This window comes from Ctenopharyngodon idella, chromosome 24 (assembly GCF_019924925.1).
Source record: "Ctenopharyngodon idella isolate HZGC_01 chromosome 24, HZGC01, whole genome shotgun sequence".
NCBI lineage: Eukaryota > Metazoa > Chordata > Actinopteri > Cypriniformes > Xenocyprididae > Ctenopharyngodon > Ctenopharyngodon idella.
In genome coordinates this window covers 18,114,693-18,128,862 of record NC_067243.1, presented here as the reverse complement: position 1 = coordinate 18,128,862, position 14,170 = coordinate 18,114,693, and the positions used below count along the sequence as shown (strand labels likewise).

General features: G+C 38.3%; 2 protein-coding genes across 2 annotated transcripts in view; both read left to right on the top strand.

The window, feature by feature from the left end:
* Nucleotides 1-3,754, top strand: part of pot1 (protection of telomeres 1 homolog) — a 46,458-nt gene extending 42,704 nt beyond the window's left edge. Inside the window, 7 exon segments of the mRNA XM_051884658.1 lie at nt 354-544; nt 623-736; nt 739-757; nt 908-990; nt 2,950-3,044; nt 3,305-3,410; nt 3,500-3,754. Of these exon segments, the coding sequence (XP_051740618.1) occupies nt 354-544; nt 623-736; nt 739-757; nt 908-990; nt 2,950-3,044; nt 3,305-3,410; nt 3,500-3,606 (715 nt within the window). The 3' untranslated portion in view covers nt 3,607-3,754.
* Nucleotides 3,755-3,849: 95 nt separating this feature from the next.
* On the top strand, nt 3,850-10,901 carry gpr37a (G protein-coupled receptor 37a). Its single transcript, XM_051884659.1, has 2 exons — nt 3,850-5,241; nt 8,123-10,901. Exons 1-2 carry the CDS (start codon nt 4,255-4,257, stop codon nt 8,945-8,947), a joined length of 1,812 nt encoding a protein of 603 aa, XP_051740619.1. The 5' UTR covers nt 3,850-4,254; the 3' UTR covers nt 8,948-10,901.
* The last annotated feature ends 3,269 nt before the right edge of the window (nt 10,902-14,170 follow it).

The window sequence follows — 14,170 nt, the reverse complement described above, 5'->3', positions numbered from 1 at the left end:
TTCATGAAAGAATCCTGTAACAAATGTATCTAGTTTCCACAAAAATATTAAGCAGCACAACCGTTTTCAACATTGATAATAATAAGAAATAAGCATCAAATTAGCATATTAGAATGGTTTCTGAAAGATCATGTGACACTGAAGACTGGAGTAATGATGCTGAAAAGTCAGCTTTGCCATCAAAGGAATAAATGACATTTTAAAATATATTCAAATAGAAAACAGTTATTTTAAACTGTAATAATATTTTTAATCAAGTAAATGCAGCTTTGGTGAGTATAGGGGACTTTAAAAAACTTTTTGACTCCAACTTTTGAATGGTAGTCTACATTTTCTTTGTTTGTATGTGACAGGAAAGACGTTCCCGATGACAGCGCTGTTGCTAAAGTCTTTCGGGACTCTGCGAGAGATAACCAACCTTGCGATGAGCAGTGGGCCGCCACTTCGTCAGCGAGCTCCAGAGAACCCGGCAGAACTATCTCAATGCACATTTCCAGAGACATGGTGGGGGAAAGCACTCACATGCAGCTGATATTCGTTGAGGGTGCGTCCGACTACAAACAAAAGCTTTTTTAATACATATTTTTGACATTAGTTTAAAAATATAGCTTTGTATCCACAGGAACGACGCTGGATGAGATTTGTGTTTTATCACGCGATTACAAAAACCTGGTTCCCGTGAGATCTGAGAACGGCAGGATGACCCTGATGGATCTCACAGCTCCCTTCCTGTTCTCTGAGACAAAAGATATTATGGGTAAGAGGACAGGCCTACATATTTCATTTTAAACTCCCCTGGTGTTCAGTGTGTACATCTCTTATCATGTAAACACCGTTTGACAAACCCCAGGGAAGGATACGATCACATCTATATTTAGTTAAATGGATATTTGTGTGCGTGTCTCAGGTGTAAGCGGTGCTCTCTGAACACGTTTGAAAACCGTGTGTTTGCTGGAGTGGAGACCTGGGATGAACAGGCGGTTGCTGAAGGTACTTCCTCAAAAAAATTAATAAGTATATCATCATTTTGGACTAATTATGCCTATTTATTACTTGATATGTAGAATATTTTTACGATTAAACATTTATCTAATCTAACTTCTGTAATGTGAAAATTAATACAGCCATCAAAACAAACTAAGAACAAATTTCTATAGGTGCCACATGAAACATTGATTATTAATGTCTAATGTTTCTAGATGTTGTATGATGACTCATTCATACAGAAAAATATAATGTATTATTAAATCATGTTTTTTACATATACTTTATAATACATGATTTTTAAATATACTTTATAATACATGAATTTATTCACATTTTTTATTTTTGTTATTCTACTTGAAATTAAAATTAAAATAAGAATTGAAACAACATTCTCAGTTCAGTTCTGAGTGGCGCAACTATAATAAAAAGGGGGAAAATATCATCTATGCAATATCTGTGGTGCACATTTTACACACATTTTTTACACTTGTAAAATAATAAGACAAAATTGAACATAAGTAATTAGATAATAGAACAAATCTTTAAGAAACCAAATATAATAAAGATGCTAAATATAGTCTTGGGGTTATAGGACCTGTGTTACTTAATAAAGATTAGTTATATTTATTTGGAATATTGAGAATTATAGCGCTTAAAGCAATAACAAAATTTTGGAGAAGGCAAGAATCCCCATTTGTAAATGATTGGTTTATAGTTAGTTTCCAAAGTACAATCTATGGAGATAACATGAAATTAAGAGCAAAAGAATACTTTTTTCCCACATCTTATATTTTATTAAGTATTATGTCGTAAAGGTGTGGTTAAAAGTGCATGATATTAGTGAAAACAAGTTAATTTTCATTTTGTAAAATATGTATTTATTTATTGTGTTTTTTGGGTGGTGGGTGTTATTAACACAAAAGAAAAACAATGGAAATGAAAAGAGAGGAGAATAAGAAAAATGAAAGAAATATGGGGAGAAAAAAATATGTATTTAAATTTTGTTGATTGTGTAATAAAATATAAAATGAACTGAATGGATAGAAATAATTAAAGGTGCAGTAAGCGATTTCTGAGAAACACTGTTGATATTTGAAATCATTCCAAACAAACACACCCCTCCCTTCATTGCTCCGCCTCCAAAAAGCATGATGGATGTCCCTTTATCATAGCTGAAGCGAAGTAAAATAATGCTTCATGAAAAATAAAGCGAAGCAAGGAAGAACAAAAAATGAACATACAGCACACAAGAGTATATACAAGAGCAGCACACCAGCTCCAGACAAACAATGACACTCAAAACTGTCCTGTTACTACAGCTAACATTACAACAACAGCATATCTTGGTTCTGTGAAACAGCAAAACCAATGTTACTCACATATGGCGTCCATTTTCAGGCCTTCCTGCTTATGTCTCTAAAGCTTTTCTAATATTAACGTGGGTCCTAAAGCTCTTGCCTGATCTTAGCCCTTCTTTTTCCTGTGATATTCCTTTGACCTTTTCTCTTTTGTAATGTCTCTCAGCCATCTCTCTTTCTACAGTGTTTCTTCAAGTCTCCCTCTTGCTCACTCTCTCTCCTCCCCCATCATGAGTGGACACGCCCCCTACTGCTGATTGGCTACAAGTGTGTCTGGTGCTCGGTCCGATCCACTTTCAACAGTGTTTCTCAGAAATCGCTTACTGCACCTTTAAATATAAAAAAGAAAAGATGGAAGAGTGGTCACAAACGGGGACCTCAAAATATGTGGCCGAGAGTTATCTTTTTTTTTTTCTTTTTTATTGGGTCTGCGGGTGCGTGTTTAAAAAAGGCTGATCCTTGCATCACTTCTGTGTTTCTTTTTCCAACATTTTGAATGTCTCTTGTGACACTGTTGTCCTAAAAAGAATTTGGACACTTCAGCTACACTTAAAAAATGTGCGAATGTATATTTAGGCAGTTCATCTGTGTTTCTGTCACTCAGCTCTGGGAGTTCAGCTGATGCAGTACAGATTGTTAATCCAGTTTGAACTGGATGATCAGACGGACACATTAGAGGCTCTGCTGTGGGAGAACGCTGTGAGTACATCAATGCCATTTCATTAAATATCTGAATAAAGTGCACATATTTATCTTGTTAAAAGTAGTAAAATCATTTTTCCATTTTTTATTTAAACAAAAACTACTATAAGTGAACAAGTCACTTGATGTCTTTAGTTTCTGAAATCTAAGTAGACTCTCAAAAGTGTAAAAATGCTGTACATTACCTGATCAGCAGAGGGCGCTATTTCCTCTTTTGAAATAGGCTTTATTGATCGTCTCCATCTTATTTTTTGTAGGAGAAGTTCTTCCATGTTTCTGCTGTAGATGCTTCAGGTAGTCAGGATTTGCAGGACAAGATTCAGACCATCATGGACACAATTCAACCACCAGAAAGCAGTTTGGGTAAAGATTTTATTTCCTAAGATTTTTTCTTTACATTTCCTTCAGTATTTAGAGTAAGAAAATGTCTTTTTTCTATATTTTCTTTGCAGAAGAACGTCCATGGCTGGATATTTGCCTCTCTGTCTACGCTGTAAAGGACGATGACAGAAATAAAGTTTGCTACCAGATCACTAACACAGAAATTAGAGAAGAATAGAGAAGTTAAGTTAGACAGTTTGATTCAGTTTGAAAATCAGAGTTGCCAGAAATGTTTTGTGTTAAGAAATGTAAATATATGTTTTATGGTCAAATGCAATCCATAAATTCGTATCTATAAAATAAAGTATATTTCTATTTATAATACATCTACCTTTGTTGTCATAGCCTACTTGTTCTGCTTGGACCTGTGTGTGGCATTACTTAACAAGCCATCTGTAGTGAAACTGATGAGCATTGACAGCAGGTGGTTGTTGCCAGAAACAAAATGGCGTTCTGTTTCAGTCCACCAGGTGGCGCATTCACTGTGTTGTATCGGAAAGCGGTGCCTCCCTGCCAGAGCTCCACATCAGAGATGCTTCAGGAGCTCATGAACGGCACTCAAGGACTTTCACTTTATCGAGATGCTGGATGATCTTTCCTTGACGTGTATTTTTCATTTTCTACGGAACGCTTGGAAATATCTCCGAGGTTCAAGGGCTTGAACTAGTTTTGTTTTGTTTGGTTGAACACCTGTTTGACCAAGTAGGCTATTTCCACATTTTTTTTCCTCACAATTCTGCTGTTACAATACTACTCCTGTGATTAAAAAAAATGGAAACTACAGATGTTAATCTAAACGAGAGACCAGCGAGTGGAACGAAACTTGATGTTTATTCTACAACTACGCCTTAAAAATACTGGATTTATCAGGTTTGGATATTTTCGAGGGATATACTTACTGGAAACGCAATGGAAAATGCAATTTTTAACTGTATTTTGTTTGCTCACTTCTTGTGAACTCTCAGTAGTTCTCACGAGTAGCAATAAAACGACTGTTTTAACGTCAAAAATAGTTTCCTCCTATAAAGCGCGTGAAATCAACACAGACAGCCAGGAACAACGTGTAATGTTAAATAAAATCAGTTATGAAACAGGTAAGGAACCTACAGATGTGATTTCAACGGCTAGTAACGTTACTACGATACAATTAATGTCGGTGAATGGGAGAGATGACACAACGGTGAGCGCATCTTTCAGACAGAAGTATAATAAAACTTCTAAAATGGACAAATATATCAAAACAAAATCACTTCTGACGGTAATAAGCAGCGGATTTAGCGTAAAACGTCGTTATCATCGACGAGAAAGAGCGACGGCCGGAAATGAACCCGAGAGGAATCAAGCCATCGAATCTCCTGAGAATGAACTTGAGCGCGTGGAGTCATTGCCGAAGCCTGTAGCACAGATCCAGCCTACAGACTTCCCTACTGATGTCACGTCTATTCCTGAATGGGGCACCTCACCTGTGGAAGACGAGGAAGTCTTCACTCCGTTCATTCCCTTTAATACACGATCAAAAACCCCAGGGGTGAAGAATCCGTTTTATCCTGTGACAGGTGAATCGTATGGTGCATATGCTGTCATGTGCATCTCCATCCTCATTTTCACTGTGGGGATTGTTGGGAATATTGCAATCATGTGCATAGTGTGCCACAATTACTACATGAGAAGCATTTCAAACTCCTTGCTGGCCAACCTCGCCCTGTGGGATTTTGTCATCCTCTTTTTCTGCTTGCCACTTGTTATATTCCATGAACTCACTAAGGATTGGCTCCTTGGGGAATTCTCCTGTAAAATCATTCCATACATTGAGGTAAACGCCATATTGGATTAAGAGAAGTGTGGTTGGTCACTTTCAATGGGTGATTGAAATGCATTTTTTTTTTTTTCTGTTACTGATGGTGTCAAATTCTTGGTATTAATACTTGAAAAATAATGTTTGTGGTAGCTACATGGGGTGAGATTGATACTAAAAACAATCATTAATAATATAAGAAAGATCGATTTTAGGGTGGGCCAAGTCCACCTGTAGAGCCGAGCCTGGTTTCAAGATTGACTTTAGTCTAGCGGGTTCTTGGAGACGTACAGTCAGTGGTAACACATTACAAGTAACGCAAGTTACGTAATCAGATTACTTTTTCAAGTAACTAGAAAAGTAACGCATTACTTTTAAATTTACAACTAAATATCCGAGTTACTTTTTTCAAAAAACAGAAAGTAAGGCAAGTTACTTAGTTTTCCCATGTATTGACTGACCGCTCTCCTGTCGCCATATTGAGAGAAATCACGAGTAAGTGCAGAGGCGTTGTGTGATGTGTGAACATGAAGGGAATTGTAGTTCTAATCTAGACTAAATGTGAGCATTTACTCATCTCACTTGCACAAAAACAGATTCGGTATTCCTCGAAATGAATAAAAACAGTAAAATTAAGCTCAGAATATTACGCAAACCTGCAATAATTATGTTAACCGTAATATACTGTAACTAGGCAACTAGTTACTTTTTTAGGGAGTAACACAATATTTTAACGCATTACCTTTAAAAGTAACCTTCCCCAACGCTGCATACAGTAAGCCACTTTTACACCTGAAACTGGTTAAATTGCTGGTTTGTACTTTCTGGTAAATGCATATGCTATTCATATATAACTGCTTTCGTCATTTTATCTGTATCAGCATGTTATGCTTATTAATATCTAAACTGTTTAAAATTTATTATTTGAATCTGAAATGCCAGAACGTTTATGGCAGAAACATACTTTTACACAAATATTTGTCTGCTAGTAACAAAACTATACTTAAGGAAGGTGTTAAAGTTTCCTTCAAATGTTTGTGCTACTCAGCCATATGTGTTATTAGTCAAGTAAGTTACTGTACATATTGACTTAAACAAACTTGCTTAGCAAGATTTTTGGTACTGTTTCTCACCCAAGACAGTTATTGACATGAAAGAAACACCATTAACAGCTATAGCACACTTTTTGTGGCACCGTTGAGATTGCAACATGTAGGGCTACTTGCGCTGCGTTATTAAATTTGCTCAAGTTTCTAGATTCACGTATTTGCATAAGATACTCCATTTAGCATCTGTCCAATTTCACAATGTAATTCCACAACATACGATAATCACAATTTTTGGCTTGTGTTTGCGTCTGCTACTTAACTTTCTGATTCCAATTCTTGAAAGACTTCTTTCATCAAAGCACCCTAACTGCGTATTGTACATGCTCAAACCAATAATCTTATGGCTATTGTATCATATAACATTCAGACTGAAGTGTCCTTGTAACATTCTTAAGCCAACAAATTTCCAGAGCTGATTTGTTGGCATTTTAATTTAGATCATGCGTGAAAAAATAATCTAAATTAAAAATGCTGTTAAATTAACATGAAGGCTGTATGTGTGAAAGTGTCTGTAGACAGAAATCCAATGCAAATGTGTATGTGTAGGTCAGGACAGACAATCTTTGTTGTGTTTTGTCTTTTTGAGTAAGGGGGAGTGTCTCCTCTGCAGACACAAAGAGATGTGGGATTGCCCTGGGGCAGCGTTCAGATTATATCTTGTGTTTTTGAGGAATTGACCTGATTGGTGCCATAGTTGTGGCTTTAATCTCCTGACACACTACAGAGCACCAATGCCTACACCCTTGATTCAAAGCAACCCGATTACTTGATCACAATGTTTCAGCCTAACAATGAAGTCTATGGCCCTAAATGGAAAGGCTGTGGTATTTATGCACAATCTAGTAGGATTGAATTTCCGTATTGTTCCACAGACTCAGGAGTTCAGTACAAGTTTTGCTCAATCGATTTCATTTTTATGGTCAATATTATGCCACAAATGCTTTCAGACTCATTTCTTGTTTTCCTGGGAGAGAAAAAAATAAAAATAAAATCAGAAAACAAGGTTACGGTTTAACGCCCTTACAATTTAAGTGAATGGTTCCAATTTTTGGAGGCTTTAAAAGCAAAAAATTTCCATTGTAAGTGCCTCAACTGTAACCTAGAATTTTTGCTTCTTGTTGAATTTCTTTTTTTGGTAATCAACTTTATGCTACAAGTGCTGTCAATTAGGCTTAGCTTTAATTGAACCCGCAATGTTCCTTTAAGATCCCAACTAGGAGTGGGACAAAATATCAATAGGGCAATATATCGTTGTCCTTCTCCGTGCGATACGAGAATCGATACACTGGTCCCAAATATCGATATTTTAATTAACAAAATAAGGTGCTTTAAATATATATCCGTGCTCCCAGCGTCGCTACTTCATGTCTCCTTGAGGTGGCGCTCAACTCATGAATGAGGGAAACGTGAACATAAGTTAACTAGCCCAAGAAAAAGAGGTTTTTAACGGGATGACGGACAGCAGTGTGAGTAAAATAATAGATGCCCCGGCCACGTTTAAGTCCAAAGTCTGGAAAACCTGCACTTAACCTTTTCATGGGCATTTTGTTTTCATAGTTAGGCAGATATTGTGATGTATCATTATAGGATTGTCTAGCAATATATTGATTATTGCAGAATTGCTGTATCATGATATTATCGGTATTGTGAGCCATGTATCGTGTATCGTATCGTATCGTGAGGTACTCTGTGATTCCCACCCCTAATCCCAACGCTGTTTCCAGGTTTGTCAGTGGAAGGATTTTCTAAAAGTTTATTAGTAATGACCACACATCCCCTTTACTTTGCAGGTGGCGTCTTTAGGAGTAACTACCTTCACTCTTTGTGCTTTGTGCATTGACCGTTTCCGTGCCGCGAGCAACGTCCAGATGTACTACGAGATGATCGAGAACTGCACCTCCACTGCAGCCAAGCTAACAGTGATTTGGATCGGTGCTCTTCTCCTCGCCCTGCCCGAGCTTCTAATCCGGCAGCTGGTGAAAGAGGAGCGTGAGCCACCGGAGGTGACGCCTTGCGAACATTGTGTGGTCCGAATCTCCACGGCTCTCCCGGACACGCTTTACGTTCTCGGACTCACCTACAACAGTGCTCGTCTCTGGTGGTACTTCGGCTGCTACTTCTGCCTTCCCACTCTCTTCACCATCATCAGCTCAGTGGTGACCGCACGCAAGATCCGCCAAGCCGAGCGCGCCAGCGTCCGAGGCAACCGTAATCAGATCCAGTTGGAGAGCCAAATGAACTGCATTGTTGTTGCTCTGGCTATCCTATATGGATTTTGCATCATTCCGGAGAACATCAGCAACATCGTATCGGTGTACATGGCTACAGGTGTGCCACGTCGCACGCTGGATATCCTGCATCTGGTGAGTCAGATGATGCTGTTCTGCAAGTCCGCGGTTACACCTGTGCTGCTTCTGGTTCTCTGTCGGCCCTTCAGCAAAGCCTTTCTGGACTGCTGCTGCTGCTGCTTTGAGGAGTGCGGCCCACCAAAGTCCTCCGAGCCCAACAGTGATGACAACGATCAGGACGGCACCACCGAGCTGGAGCTTTCACCCTATAGCACTGTAGTCCGCAGGGATCCATCTACCTTCCCAATAGCAGGAACGCACTGCTAAGGTTGTACCTTACCTAAGGGGTACACATTACCAAGGGCTGAAACATACAGAATAAACCAGTCCAGAGATGTTGTTGTTCACAGGCGGCATAGTTTTGTGCGGTTTCTGATTTTATTTTGCTTTGTTTTGGGAGAGATGTCCACAAACTGGATATTTTAACTTGTAAAAATAGGGACAAAGAGCCACATGTTCATTACAAAACACATTGTCTTAGGCCCTGTTTACACCTGGTATTAAGATGTGTTTTGGACTATCGGATCACAAGTGGATGATGCTAAATAATACAGGTGTAAACGGGGTCTAAAACGCTTTGAGCTTGTCCACTTATGACCACTTCCAGAAGTAGTTGAAATCGTATTAGAACGGATTGCTTTCGTAGTGTAGACGCTCATGTGGTCGAATGCGTTCGACAGCCACAAAAGAGTGCCTACTTTCCACCTGCTGACCTAACGCATAAACATAGGAAGCACGCGAGCCAGACCGGATTTAAACTTTGTAGGCTGAAGACCCAAGTTTGGTTTAAAGATAAAAAAAATGTACCAAGCACAATGTTCTCCACCATTCCTGATTTCTAACATGCACTCACCGTGTTTGGCGTGGTCTTGTGGCTGTCAAAGCAGAAACGAACGAAACGCGATCACATGTAAATTGTGTGAACTTATTTCATCCATTAGATCGAAAGATCAGAAAAAACCCATTCATTTACCCACCCACAGACCCTCCCCTCAAAGAAATCAGGACAGAAGTGGTCGAAAGTTGACAAAAGAGATAGATTAAAACACCAGGTGTAAACAGGTATGTGTCTGCCTCGTCTACTTGTGATCCGATCGACCAAAGCGCATCTTAATACCAAGTGTAAACGGCCTTAGAGATGCAACTGCCTGTTGATGTTTACAAAAGAAGACATATGTACCTTGTATAGTTTCTTGCAAGTTTATAGGAAGTCTAGAAGGATTATGAATTAACTCACATGCATTTGTTATATTTGCACAATTTTCTTATCCCAGTATCTTTTCATTTTAATTTGGTGTATTTGTATTTTTGATCAAAGTGTCTCTGAGACTTATGGAAGATAATATATAGAAAATGGCTGTTTGTAGTATGTTTTGGTGTTGTGGAAATTGGCGATTCTTGTGAATCGATTTAACGTTAAGCCTAGCTCCCTTGCTATGTAAGTATTAAATTCACTCTGTATTTGCTAGCAGAACTTGTGATGCTCTTCAGCCTCTGGAAAGCACTGAAGAAGCTGTTGATTTAGCCAAGACATGTCACTTTTCAATAATAATAAAAAAACATAAATTGAAAGGTCTTAAAAGGATTTTCTTACAGATAAAACTTGAGTGTTATGAACTGAAACTGGAGATCATGCCACTATATATATCTGTATATTCTTGTCCAATCAATTCTTCTCCGATGGCTGGTTCATTCTCGATGGTGTTGGTTCACAGGCCTCTGGGTCATCAATGCCGTACAGTACTCTCCTAGCACACAGAGGCTATTGTTTAAGGCCATGGCCAGTTCAGCATTAGGCATTCATACTGCAGCGGATTCCATGACCTCAGGGACAGAAGTGCGGATTGGATTGGGAGTGTGGGGAAAGATGTAGAAAGCCTGTTTGACTTAACAGGACAGCTGGAGTTTCGTCATTGTGGTCTGGTTGTTTATTGGCCATTTAGCATCAAAGAGAAAATTGTACTTTTGAACTGCTTGAGGAGCAATCTCATCTCTTTTACTATACATTTAAGATCAGCTCCAAAACCTAGTGAGCTGCCTTGCTGTCTACTTCCTACACAGGAAGCTTCCTTCCAAGGCAGCATCTTAATAGAAATTGAATCTAAGGGTGTACTCACACTAGGCACGGTTGCCTTGAACCGAGCCCGAGTGCAATTGTCCCCCCTCCCCACTCCCCCGCTGGCCCACACTCACGTTGCACTTAACGTTCCCGACCGGAGCACGCTTACGTCATATACGATGCAACTTCTTGAATGGAAAAAAACAGGAAGAAATGCACTTTCGCTAAGATACTGCCTAATATATTTATCATTTATGCCGTGCAGCGATTTTCTCTTGCACGTATCAGAGGATTATTATGAAGGCAGCTGACATTAATGGAGGAATTTGCAGCTTTACTCACAAAATACAATTCCTGTTCATCAATAAGGTGAGAAGCAGACCCTGTTATAAACCCAAATACACTCGAATTAATTACATGAATTGATAAATGTACTATCAGAGTAGTAATAAAGATGTTTGCCATCGTAACGATGACAGTAGTGCACACAAAAGTAGTATCTGTTCCGTGCTCGGGTGCGGTTAGCGCTCACATTGCATGTGAACCGCGCTCTGGCCCACCTCTTCCAAGCGGGCCAGGGACGGCTAAACGAACCGTGCCAGGGCATGGAACGGAGCGAACACACTTGTCAAACGAACCGGGCTTTGGGGGTCAAGCGTGCTTGGGCACGGTTCAGAGTGCCTAGTGTGAGTACACCCTAAGTGAGTTTGTGTAAGAAAAATATCCATATTTAACAAGTTATAAAGTAAAATATCTAGCTTCCGCCAGACTGCCTTCCGTACTCAACTTACGAAGAAAGCGTAACTTACATTGTGTCAGTTACGCTTTTTACGTAATTTGAATACGGAAGTCGTAGGACATAGTGTAAGCGTTTTTAACTGCGAGAGTTTTACACTGTCTTCGTAAGTTGAATACGGAAGGCTTTTTAAATATGGATATTTTTCTTACACAAATGCAACGCTTCGCTTCAGAAGGCCTTAATTAACCCTCCGGAGCCGTGTGAAGTACGTTTATGATGGATGGATGCACTTTCTTGAGCTTCATACTCGTTGATCCCATTCACTACCATTATAAAGCTTAGATGTGTCAGAATAATTATTAATATAACTCTGTGTTCTTCAGAAAGAAGAAAGTCTTATTCACCTAGGATGGCTTGAGGGTGAGTAAAGCTTGGACTAATTTTCATTTCAAAGTGAACTAATCCTTTAACAGTAAAGTGCAGGTAAAGACTTTTACATTATTGGAAATGATTTCTATTTCAAATAAATGGTGTTTTTTTTTTTTTACTTTCTATTCCTTAAAAATGAATCCACAAAAATATTAAACAGCACAACTATTTTCAACATTGCTAATAAATAAGAAATGTTTCCTGAGAAGCAAATCATCATATTAGATGGTAGTGTAGTTCACCCCAAAAATGAAAATTCTGTCATCATTTTGACATTTACCCTCATGTCGTTCCAAACCTACAGTATGACGCTTTCTACTGTGGATATTTTGAAAAATATTCAGGCCAATGTTAATTTGAATTCCAATGACTAACTGAATGGACAAAAACATTTGAAAAAATTTCAAAATATCTTTTGTATTGCACAGAAGAAAGAAAGTCATACAGGTCTTCTCTGTATAGTTTCCACTTGTACCTAGCTTGACTTATCTAATCAAAATCTGTTTCTATCATAAAGAAGATTAGCTTGTATTTTATTTTAAGGCGCTCTCAGATTGTTCAGTGATGACATTCTCATGCATATTTAAGTAGATTGCATCATTCAGACCCACACTTTGGCCTAATAAATGATTCATAGGCACTAACAAACAGTCATTCTTTTGAAAAGCATGTGTCATATTAATATTTCATGAATGATGATTGCTTCATGCCACTACGTTGTTGTTTAGACATTTGTTTTCTCTTATAGCTTATTATTAGGGCATCTTATCACTAATGTCATAATTTCTTATATCATAATCAAGATTTACTAGGGCATCTGTTAATGTTGCCTTGTCTGTCCTTTTTGTGGGATATGCACACTATCTTCCCAGACAATGTTTACGCTGATGGGAACAGTTTTAGGTGTATGGGCCACAATGGTATCCATACTTATAAAGACTGTAGCGTCTTTTCTAATTGGATCCATCTGATTGAGTGGATGCCATCCATGGAAAAGAAGGGCCTTATTGTTTTGTTTTTCCTTTTGTAGAATTGTCCCTTATTTCTAGGTCACCGCCTGCGATGGACGCTTGAATGTGTTAATGAGTTCCCTGTGAACTCTTCCCTGTGTGTGAGCAGCTCTCGTCTTTGTCACACACACACACACACACACTGTATGTACTATTTGCGGTCCCCCTCATTGGCTGCCCTTATGAAGGGGAATTATGGGATTGTTGGCACTGCCAAATTGCTGTTTGTTGGAGGAGAACCTTCAAGTTTGTTTAAAGGTCCCTTTTGAAAAGCCTAATTGAGCTGTTCTGATGTTCACACAACGGAACTGCCCACATCCCCTCCTGTTGCCCCGTCATCAGCATTATCCTAAACCTTTGATTTTGTCCTCAGGGAAATCACAGCAATTTGTTTAATATGACAGTTTGACACTACATTACTTTAATAGGTCCAGACATTTTAATGTAAAAAAAAAAAGAAAAAAAGAACATATTTTTAAATTTTATTCCCTGCTCAAAACTGGAAGATTGGGAAAAATGGGTTCTCAAATCTGTGGTATTGTGGAATTGTGCACCACATGACAATGTACAGGAAATGACCTCTGCTCATTACATAATGAGTGTCTCATTAATAATTAAATTCCTTTTATCTCGACTTGGCAAAGTAATTTTCCCAGTAACAAATGCTTTAATTAAAGTACTATTAATATTTATAGGGATTTATAGGCTATTATTTTATAATTGCTATTTGCATATAGAATTTACAATATATACAAAAGCCTGAGACCTCTCTTAAAAATAAATGTTCCTTATTGTCATTAATGGTTCCATTAAGAACCTTTAACATCCATGGAAACCTTTCTATTACACAAAAGGTTCTTTATAGTGGAAAAAAATGTTAATTTTTGCACACTATAAGAAAAAACATGTTTTTAAGAACTGTCCACTGAAAGGTTCTTTAGGGAACCCACAACTGTTGTTCTATGGCATCGCAGCAAGAACCCTCTTTTGGAACCTTTATTTTTAACCCTCCTAATGCATTTAAAAACTGTATATACCTTTTTTAATCCCAGGTCTGGGAACTAAAACCATATTGTATCTAATCAGTAACTTCTCATTAATGAGTGAATGCACAAACATTTTAAATTCAGTCATTAATTACTCACCCTCATGTCGTTCCACACCCGTAAAACCTTTGTTCATCTTCAGAACACAAATTAAGATATTTTTGATGAAATCTGATGGCTCAGTGAGGCCTGCGTTGCCAGCAGGTT

Coding starts and splice junctions, on each gene's coding strand:
- gpr37a (XM_051884659.1), top strand. CDS start 4,255: ATGTTTATTCTACAACTACGCCTTAAAAATACTGGATTTATCAGGTTT. Junction 5,242..8,122: donor AAATCATTCCATACATTGAG/GTAAACGCCATA, acceptor TTTACTTTGCAG/GTGGCGTCTTTAGGAGTAAC.